This window comes from Primulina eburnea, chromosome 1 (genome assembly GCF_022965805.1).
Source record: "Primulina eburnea isolate SZY01 chromosome 1, ASM2296580v1, whole genome shotgun sequence".
Lineage (NCBI taxonomy): Eukaryota > Viridiplantae > Streptophyta > Magnoliopsida > Lamiales > Gesneriaceae > Primulina > Primulina eburnea.
This window is the reverse complement of record NC_133101.1, coordinates 3,852,553-3,863,466: the sequence shown is the minus strand read 5'-3', so window position 1 is coordinate 3,863,466 and position 10,914 is coordinate 3,852,553. Positions and strand designations below refer to the sequence as shown.

The 10,914-nt window shown below is 32.8% G+C and overlaps 2 protein-coding genes across 2 annotated transcripts; both read right to left on the bottom strand.

Annotated features, from left to right (window-relative positions):
* Positions 1–1,774, bottom strand: LOC140822702 (glucan endo-1,3-beta-glucosidase 8-like). Its single transcript, XM_073183551.1, has 2 exons — positions 1,284–1,774; positions 1–1,163 (listed from the first exon to the last, which is right to left on the bottom strand). Exons 1-2 carry the CDS (start codon positions 1,634–1,636, stop codon positions 47–49), a joined length of 1,470 nt encoding a protein of 489 aa, XP_073039652.1. The 5' UTR covers positions 1,637–1,774; the 3' UTR covers positions 1–46.
* A 2,456-nt stretch (positions 1,775–4,230) lies between these two features.
* LOC140810416 (ethylene-responsive transcription factor ABR1-like) lies at positions 4,231–6,241 on the bottom strand. Its single transcript, XM_073168283.1, has 2 exons — positions 5,720–6,241; positions 4,231–5,210 (listed from the first exon to the last, which is right to left on the bottom strand). The coding sequence occupies exons 1-2, from the start codon at positions 6,090–6,092 to the stop codon at positions 4,477–4,479; spliced, it is 1,107 nt and encodes a 368-aa protein (XP_073024384.1). The 5' UTR covers positions 6,093–6,241; the 3' UTR covers positions 4,231–4,476.
* Positions 6,242–10,914: the final 4,673 nt, after the last annotated feature.

The window sequence follows — 10,914 nt, the reverse complement described above, 5'->3', positions numbered from 1 at the left end:
TTATGTGCAAACAGTACTTGCATTCGTTTATGTGTACATGTTTAGCCTAGCTAAGAGTTGTGTACAAAACTAGCAGCAAACTCGAAATCCCAGAAAAAATGACCGCTCCAGTTTGCTGCATCCTGAGCCTCAATCCACGGCTCTCTATGGCTATGGGGAAGTGGCATTGCGGTGTGGACAAATTTGCCTTCCCTATCTTGGCCAATCCTTCAAAATTGCACGCCTCCACGTCTTGATTATTCATCTGGAAATACATGTTAAACGCATAAGAAATGTGATCAACATTAGTCAAAGCGTTGCAAGATGCGCCTTCTTTGAGCGACGTGCAATCTGATCTTGAGCACGCATAGTCAACATTTTTGGGGACCTTGTCCATGATCTTGATATCACTATTGAACACACACCACTGTGTTTCCAAGTACTTGACATTCTTTGCACCAACCAGCATTTTGTCTCGTCCTTGTCCGGTGAAATCCATTGGAAACTTGGGTTGTCCATCGTACCTAAACACCCCCCAATGACGCTCAAAGTCCCCCGGTGCAATGCTCTTTTGGTTCTCATCAGTGAGGCTAAAGAGATAGTATTGAATGTCTCCAGGGTAAAGTGGGGTTCCTTTCTTCGTAGCCATTTTCTTGAAGAACCCATCATAGAATCTCTTAGCCATTTGAAAATTGGCATTCTTGTCTCCATCAGTTGGCCACCCGATTTCTCCGATTATGATTTTCACCTTAGGCGCTCCTGCTTTTCTCAGGGACCATACCAGGGTGTCTAGATTTGCATCTAACATGTTTGTGTAAGAGATTCCATCGTCTTGGACAGGGGTTGCCCCACCCTCGAAAAACGCAAATTCAACAGGGAAATCGGGGTCCTGATATAAGCTGAGGAAAGGGTAGATGTTGACTAGGAAAGGGGAGGAGTTGTCTTGCAGGAAATTGACGATTTGTGTCATGAGGTCCCTTATGTCAGACCGGAATTGGCCGGCCGAAGGACCGCCAGAACCGGAGTCATACACGTCACCGTTTTGTGGGATTGTTGCTTTGATTTTGTCACCTAGCCCCTCATCGTTTATGGCTTTCTGTATGTTTTTCAGAGCTGGAAATGTGGTCTCCAAGTTTGAACCATTGTAGGATGTCAGGAACGGTTCGTTTCCTACCGCAACATACCTGTCATATTCAATGCATGATCAAATGTCGTAGGAACGTGACACACTCACACATAGGTGTGTGTATATGTGTGTGTATATATATATATATATGTATATATACACACATGAAAACCCTTACTTGATATTGACTCCTCCATCGTACAAATGTGTTGTGAGATTCTTCTTGACCCAATCCTTAGCATTATCATAGCTATCTGCAAAAGAAGCCAAATGATTGTTTGGGATCCCAAGCATCACCTCAATGCCTGTACCAGCGAAATACTTAACCGTCCAATGATCCGAATCAAATAGCTTGATCTTGCCAATGTTGTTGTCCTTGAGCATTTGGACGATCATGCTAGGGTGTAGATTTTGGGAGGCTTGGGTGCCCCAATTTACACCGACCCCCTCTGTCACAACGATATGCACAACAATAAAAGCCATGACCCATGTTAATATCACGACCCTCTTCCTGTCGGTCATAGTTTTCATGCCTGCATTAATCTTTGCGATAAATTAGAGCTTCTGATATGAATCAGCTGGCTTATGATAATTTTTCAGCAGGGATGTCATCTTTCTTGAGGGAAATGGGGGGTAGAATTCCTGGGGACAAGAATGAATGAAAATTGATGGAATTCCGTCGGTTTAGAGGCATGGAATAAAAGAGAGACGCCAAAGGGTGATTTCTTGATATTCATTGGTATGTATTTGAAATTATTTTTTTTAAGACAAAGTAACCTTTGACAATATATTCTTACCGGAAAATATGGAAATATGACATTTAATTATGTGATATCACTCTGAATTAACATAATCTATACAATTTAATAAAAATGGTGCAATTCCCTGATGACAAAAACTTGTGTGAGACGGTCTCACAGGTCGTATTTTGTTAAACAGATATCTTATTTGGATCACTCATGAAAAAAATATTACTTTTTATGCTAAGAGTATTATTTTTTATTGTGAATATCGGTAGGGTTGACTCGTTTCACAGATAAAAATTCGTGAGATCGTCTCAAAAGATACCTACTCCTCCTTGAAATTCCAAACAAAATGTTTTTTTTTTTTTACAAATTAAGTAGTTATTTCTTTTCTGCTATTAATGCTCGGACACAAACTACTAAAGTTAGTTTAAGAAAAATATATATCCGTGATCAAATTATGATTTTATATTTTTATTGAAAAGCCATAAATTCTGTTTAACACTGAAATATAGTGTATGTGGGAGAGGATTCTATCGAGTATGGACACTTGATTTGATCAAATCTTGATAACAGAACAAAACAAAATTATTTTGTAAATTCTGGGGAAGCATCTAAGTATGGGCAAACCTAATTTGATCCGGTCTTCAAACAAAAGATGTGGTTGTGAAGTCAAGCACATAGTCTGAGAATAAGTGAAACCAATCATTTTCAGAGGCGGCTTTTGCCAAGGTATCCACAACTGAGTTTCCTTCCCGATAAATATGAGAAGCTAGTAAGTTTCTCGATTCGACTCAAAAAATATTTGATTTGTATCGAATATATTTGAATTTTTTAAAAAAATTGAATTCGAGATCAAATTATTTTGTTTGATAATTCACGAACTTTACTATTTTATTAATATAGTATAATTGAATAACAAATAAACATATTTCGATTATTTCGATAATTTATTTTTGAACAATAATTCAATTAGCTCGTGGATATGTTCAAATCCGACTTAGAGCGGGTAAAAAAATTACAATACTCAAGTTTCGAATATAATCGGCATGATTTGATTCATCTACACGGACGATTATAAGTAAGTACGAGTGAGGTTCAAATCAAAAGTTTTATAGCATATGTTGCTTTATTTGTTTTCTAGTTTATATCACTGATGATCTCTTCTTCCTCACCATTTTCAGCCTATGAATTTATCGTCATTGAAAAAAGTACAATTTTTAGGTAAAATCCACATTCAAATATTCAATCATTCAACAAAGACATCGCAGTTTCATAATACCAAACTCTAAAGAAATTATCTTTTCCATTTTTACATGAAATAATAATAGACAAAAACTTGTGTGAGACGGTCTCACGGGTCATATATGTGAGTCGGATTTCTTATTTGGGTCATCAATGAAAATGTATTACTTTTTATGTTAAGAGTATTACTTTTTATTGTGAATATGGGTAGGGTTGACCCGTCTCACAAATTAAGATCCGTGAGACGGTCTCACATGAGATCCACTCATAATAATAAATTTAGGACTTGGTCTCATGTCAGACCGTCTCACGGATCTTAATCTATGAGACGGGTCAACCCTACCGATATTCACAATAAAAAGCAACACTCTTAGCATAAAAAGTAATAATTTTTCATGGATGACCCAAATAAGAGATCCGTCTCACAAATACAACCGGTGAAACCGTCACACACAAGTTTTTGCCTAAATTTAGATAACCAAAATGAGTGTCAATCTTAGCCTTTTGGTATTTATTATTATGGAACATTGTGGATAAATGATAACCACCAATAATTTTTAGAGTAGGTCTTTTGTGAGACGGTCTTACGAATCTTTATATGTGAGAAGGGTCAACCATACCGATAATCACAATAAAAAATAATACTCTAATTAACATAAAAAATAATATATTTTCATGGATGACCCAGATAAGATATATGTCTCACAAAATACGACCCGTGAGACTGTCTCACACAAGTTTTTGTCTAATTCTTATGCCAATTTGAAAGTTATTAATATAATTACAAATTATAGATAGTTTATAAATTCTTAATATCAATAAAGTCCTTTTAAAAATTCTAAATCTTTTTTTATGCAAGAAGATAATCACTCCTCGCCACACTTCCATGTAACCAAACTTCAAGTCTAGATATCTAGCAACAGTGAATTTCATCAACCAAAAACTTCATGTAAATTTGTACTTTTACACGATGTCTGTATTAAGTAGAAATATCTTATATTATACCAATAATATTCGATGTTACGTTAATAATATTACGCTTGAAATCATGTTACTAAATAAACGTCGGAAATCCAATATATGATAGCTTAGATCCCTAATTCAAGAAACATGAAAAAGAAGTTTATAAAATTGTATAAACGTCGAATATAACTTCTATAACAAACTTATACAAAGGGTTTTGGACTTGTATTATGAATCAAACCCTGTAATATATAATTACCCATATATTTTCGTTATAACTTTCTCGCTTTAAAAATCGATCAAATGCCACACAGCTGAAAATATGGAAGCCCGAAACAATTTTGTATTTTTTTTAAAAATAATTGCAGGGAAAAAAGGAGCTAGATGACATTCAATCATCCAGATGAACTCCGACGAAAACTAAGCTCCACCTCCACTGCTCTGGCCACCGTCCTCCTTGACATCTCCATCCCCTGGCGGGGGGTCATCCGCTGGATAAAACATTGGATAATTCGGAAACCCGGTCTGAAAATCGGGAGACAGTAAATCAGAAGGATGCAGCATCCATTCATTCAGAAAGTTGCAGCTTCCATCTGATGCTTGCCTCCTATTAATATCATCAAGAGTCATAATCACAGAGGAGGAGGAAGACTGTGAAGTGCTCGATGAAGAAGTATCATGAATATTCACCAGATTCTGCGTTTGAAACTGAGGTTGTCCGTGGGGGATCGGCTGATCAAACGAACCCGAAACGCCAAAAATCTTGGTTTGGCTACTATGATCAGGAGGAGGTTCTTGAATAATCCGGCTGACATTTTCCGGGAAGTTGAGTTTTGCTTTGTTGCCTCGGAACCGGAGGGCTGCCTCATCGTAGGCAGTAGCAGCCTCCTCCGCAGTGTCGAATGTGCCGAGCCAGACCCTTGCGGCTTTGTATGGATCCCTTATTTCGGCAGCCCATTTGCCCCAAGGCCTCTGCCTCACCCCTCTGTATCTTCTGCTGCTGCTTAGTATTCTTGACGATGATTCGTTGGCGCTGGTTTTGTGGGGATGGCTGTATTTATATGTAGGAGTGTATGCATATACTGCTCCCGTTGCCTCTGTTGATGTTATGATTGTGCTGCTTGGCCGGTTAGCTGCTTCACTCAGATTCGCTTCTGCAATTTGTGATAATTTGTAAGTAATAAAACCGATAAAGCGAAATCGTAGTCTAAAATGCATAAACTCGTGTTAAATAAACGAAAGCACGAGTGAGTTCTTAATGATTGTAATCTCGTAGATCTGTGTGGTTAATTCGCATTTCAGATCAACCCGGTTTTTTGATAATCTTTCATTTTTTCAGTCTAACATACATACTCTTTGTTGATTGAATGTTTGTATGAAATAATTCTTAATAGTGTGATCTAGGAACCTTAACACATTGTTACAGACAAAAATATACAACTTTCTTTCCAGATTCTTGGAATTGCAGCCTACTTTTACATTGTTCGTTTCCAAAGAGTTGATAGCAAGTTCTTAATTTCCACCATGCAAAGTATACAAGCAATGTTTGCCAACTTTAGAGATCATGGAAACTTGCAAAATTGATTTGTATTTTTTCATAAGTGTTTTGACTTGTCTCATGAAATATAATAATAATGAAATATATCTACACAAAGTATTTTACCTGAGGCTGCAACCATATTTGAGCTTGTAGCTAAAAAATCTCTGTATTCTCCGTAAACCGCACCAATAGATTCCGAAAACTCATCTGCATCAATACTGCCGAGCTCCTCACGGCCCCTTTTGGATGTAGATGAAGAACCAGCGCCGCCGCTGCCTCCTCCACCGCCACCATCCGCCAACGCCCCATCGTTGTCACCGGCCACCACACGAGCCAAAGCCGAGACCATAGCCGACATTTCTTGTTCTCTATTCAGCCCAGAAAGCATAGGCATAAAATCCAACCTGTTTCCACTTTCAAACAATTCATCTCGGTCGTCATTTCCACCGCTCTGCCTGATGTTTTCTTTTGGATTCGCCACTTTGAATACACACATGTATTATATAATATCTTTTCTGAATATATCAATAAGCAACTGTATATATATATTCGTTGAATGTACCAAAAGAACTAATTGATCAGCAGAAGAAGGAGATTGTTAGATTGCTCGTTCGCTAAATCTGGAATGTTGGCAAGAACCGGAGATCTTCCAGGGACTTTATAATACACCCTGGATTCAAATCTTTGACCTTATTATTTTATTTGAAAAACAGATAGGACAAAAAGAAATACCATTGTCAAATGTGTCGTTGACTTGTAAAATACGTGAATAAAACAACAGTTAAACAAAACTAAGCAATAGAATCTTCTTATAATATTTTATAATTTAATTTTTGACATTAAAAGTTATATATACATATTATATTTGCGCAAAAATTAATGCATACGATTTTATTTTTGTGATAAATATAATGTCATTTCATATTTTGTTTAGTTGTTTATGTATTATATATATATATATATATATATATATATATATATATGAATTTTAAAAATTAAATTTTTACATTCCAATTAATTACAAAATTAAAAATTGGTGTGTGAGTAAAATATTAGAAGCAAGAATCTTTGAAGTGGTCAATAGGGGGAGTGTGAATTCACAAGTATGCAGTTAAGGGATGGCCATTTGTCATCTTTTGTCGGCGATGGACGTCGATCGGGCCGACATAATATATTCCTACGTGGATAAGAAATAAATTGAACACGTGAAATAAAAATATTACTTTCTTCCTAATTAACTTTGTGTTTTTTTTTCACAAATATGTTTTTTTTAATAAATAAAAAAATATTGTTGTTGGAGTATTTGTGTAGGACCGGATGCCTTCCTCTTTATTTAGTGATGATAACTTTTCTCACGAATTTGAGCCCATTGGAGAAAACTCGAAATTGGGATGTGTATCTCCGATTTTTTTGGGTTTGGGTTTGGGTTCGGGTTCAAAGATTTTTTTAAATCCCCTACATAGTTCGGGACGGATATCGGAACTATCTCCATCCCCGAACCTGTCCCGAAAATAATATCAATAATAAAATAATATTATTATTAGTATCAATAATATAATATTATTATTTTTTAAAATATTAATAATAATAAGTTTTGGTTTGAAAAAATCTTCGAATCCGTTATTGTCTTGTCATATTAATATTTTTGAAATGAGGATAGGGGCAGGGATGAGAAGTGGATCCCCCAATTTCTGGGTTTAGGGATTCCCCGAACCCGAAAAAGCGGGGATCGGGACGCCTATGGGGTGGTTATGGAATTCGGGGACGGGGATGGGGATGGCAAACCCGCCTCGCCCCGCCCTACCATACTGGCATCCATAACTTTACCAAAGTTTATAGTTTATGGTAACGATGTAACTCAAATATTTTAAATTGCACAGCAGTTCAAGCATCACGGTTCGATTGTGTGATACTCTTGTCCCACATCGAAAAAAATCAAACATTTAAAATAAGTTTATAATGGCTTACAATGGACTTCTATAGCAACTTGGGTTAATTATTTTCGTGAAGCGAGGACGAATACGAAGTAGTTGCTATAGGGTCCCCTTGTCCAGTCACGCAGGCGCGGGCCCAGGATTCGGAGCGTGACAGATTGTTCTTCCAGCAGTGACAATTATTGCACCCAACAATCTCCCTCACAATAATTGCACTCATCGCAGTCAATGATAATCGAACTCGTGAATTTGGCTCTGATATCAATTATTAGGATCGAGTGCTTACCGTTTTATAATAATGCAACTTAAATATTTTAAACTGAACAACAACTCAAGCACCACTATTCGATTGACATTTCAGTAAAGATAATTATTGTACTGAAATATCTCTCTCAATAGCTCACTTCTTACTGTAAATGAAAATCGAACATATGACATTGAGAAACAAACTAATAAGTCATGGGAATGCATTTATTTATACATAGTGGAAATAAATGAGGAGACCAAAAAGAAGAGTCTGAAATTATAATTTCATTCACATGTTCTAAATTTTTTGACATATTGACTGATGAGTTGATATCATGATAGCTCGCAAACTATAAAAAAGATATGTTTGATGAAAAAACAATTGAGAGACATCATACAATTTTATGATAAATTTTAAGTTGTTAAATTTAAAAAGCCAAACTATCCCAATAAATTTTACCATATCCTCTCTAAAATGAAAATTATTATTTATACTCCAAAATGTTATTAAAATACACTTTATTTTGCCTTTTTATTTTATTATTTGAAAAAATTATACTTATTTATGACTTTCTTCTAATATATAAAATCTTGATTGACATTCCACACGTATAATTTTCCATTAACTATTAAAATGATTATGTTTAAATCATTAATATTTTTTCTTATAAACATAGTCAAATAAGAAAAAAATGTCATTAATACTAGAATGATCATGTTTAAATAATTAATATTCTTTCTTGTATCCATATTCAAATGATATAAAATTGGCATTTCAAGTGCAAAAAATGTAATCTACTTTAAATTTTATCTTGAATTTTACAAACACACACACAGATATATATATATATATATATATATATATATATATATATATATATATATATATATATATATATAATTTTGGTAAAATCAAATTAAATATTAATTAAAATTTTCTGTATAATTTGATTTAGTTATCTCATTATCTCGATTATTAATTTACAAATATGATTACAATTCGTTAAAATTTTTGAGTTGAACAGATTGTTTTCTGAAAAAAAAAATAATTATACAATTGTCTTTTTTTATGGAAAACATTTCATTAATTTTCTTAATTGGAAAGAAATTAAGTTATTTAATATATACTTGAAACCAATATTACGAATTCATGACATATTTAATAAACAAGAAGTTCAAAAATTAAATATTATAGTTCTACCTAATATAGTATGATTATACTTTTTAGTATATTATGATATTATTAATTTGATAATTAAAATACCTAGTGATATAAATTGAGGTAAAATGTCTAAAATTTTGTTCTACGTCAATATTTTTACAATTCATTTAAATTTCGATATTTTTGCAAATGTATAAAAGAATTAAAATTCCACACGCTAAGATAATACAATGATATCTGAAAATAGAAAGAGAAATTGTTTAAAATATTTGTATAGATGTTATTATTGAAGAGTTTGAAAATTCTAAGGAATATCGATTTTTTTTAGTGAGAAATTTTGTTTTTAAAACGTGTTTTTTTATTTTTAGTTGAATATAATCGATAAAATTTTTGTCTTTCTTCTTTTAATATTTTGTCCTTATTTTATAAGCGACCTCTATAGAGTCGAAATTCTAGATATGTTCCTACTTATACGTCATTTTAGTTAAACATAACACATGGGAGGGACAACGTATCACATCTGTTAATTAATATCTGTCTTTTCGAAAATGTGATCACATAATGTTTTTATTTCACATTATAATGTTTAAATTGATGTATTCATCCCCAATAGAATCTCTAGAATAGCCATGTTCACTTTGCATAAATCCCCTTTTTCTTAGTTTAATTTACACAAACTCCGATCATGTTTTATTTTATTTAAAATGTTTATATTGCCCTAAGAAAGGTATATATTTTGAACTACATGAAAATTCTATGTTACATATGCATTTTTTATGCCTAGTTATGAATTTTAAATTGTTTTACATATTTATCTTATTAAATTTGCGGATTTTTTTCAGAAATTTATAACATATGTGAGAGAGATTTAAAAGGTAGCTTAGTAATAAATATGGTATTTTTGTAATCTGAGAAATTAAATTGGAAGCGTTCGGGATGGTTTAAAAAGTAAAACAAATTATAAATAAATATGCGTAAAGGCATATGAGAATTTTAAAATATTATAAAGTAAATAAAGAAGTAAATAACAAAGATTCTATATGTAACAAGCTCTAAAATTACTCGGAACGTTTTGAATTATTTCATGTAATATTTGTGAAAAAAATTACTTAAAATTTGTGTGTTAGAAATTAGAAAAAGCAACGATTTTTAACTTTATAACGAAAAAATTGTAATTTTGATTCTATATATTATTTATTCGTTTTATGGCCATCTATTTGGAGCGATTTTGTCCATTTTCTAGTGTAATTATTTGGAGCGATTTTGTCCATTTCATGAAATTTATGTATTGTCATTTTAAAAAGAACTAAGATTGAGGGTATGATGATTTGTATGGTCATTTAGTTTTGTCTTATTAAGATTAAGATGAAATGCATTTATTGGGTTCATAAATAATTATGAAACCTAATAATCAAAATATAAATTTGTTGAATCCAATTTAAAACCAAATAAGTCTCACAGAAAGATCAGTTTAACCATAAATAATATTTTGTACAAAATGGAACCAATAAATTAAATCAATTGTTTGAACAGAATAATTAATTTTAACTTTTAAAATTCTCAGATACCCTTATTGCAACAATTGTTATTCCTAACAAAAATTTATAAAACAATTACGTACTAAATTAACCAAATTATCTAAATTTTGAAATACCAAACCCAAATTTTGACACTCTTGTTATTAATGATTCCAACTAACGACGAATCGAAAAAAATGAAAATAACTAAAATAACCGTAATAATAAAGCGATTTCAACGAACTATTTACAATCTTATTAAAAAATAGCCACCCAAAAAAAAGATTTAAAATATAGAAATTTATTTTTTTTTTTAAATCGAGTCATGGCTGTTAATATCAAATTAAATAATATATAATTTTTTTTAAAATACTGTGGGGCCCGCAGTAGGAAGTAGGAGAATGTATGGTTCGTTGTTAGTTGGTCAACGTTGACTTGAGTCAACGCCACCACTCTGCG

Coding starts and splice junctions, on each gene's coding strand:
- LOC140810416 (XM_073168283.1), bottom strand. CDS start 6,092: ATGTGTGTATTCAAAGTGGCGAATCCAAAAGAAAACATCAGGCAGAGC. Junction 5,211..5,719: donor AAATATGGTTGCAGCCTCAG/GTAAAATACTTT, acceptor CACAAATTGCAG/AAGCGAATCTGAGTGAAGCA.
- LOC140822702 (XM_073183551.1), bottom strand. CDS start 1,636: ATGAAAACTATGACCGACAGGAAGAGGGTCGTGATATTAACATGGGTC. Junction 1,164..1,283: donor GATGGAGGAGTCAATATCAA/GTAAGGGTTTTC, acceptor TGAATATGACAG/GTATGTTGCGGTAGGAAACG.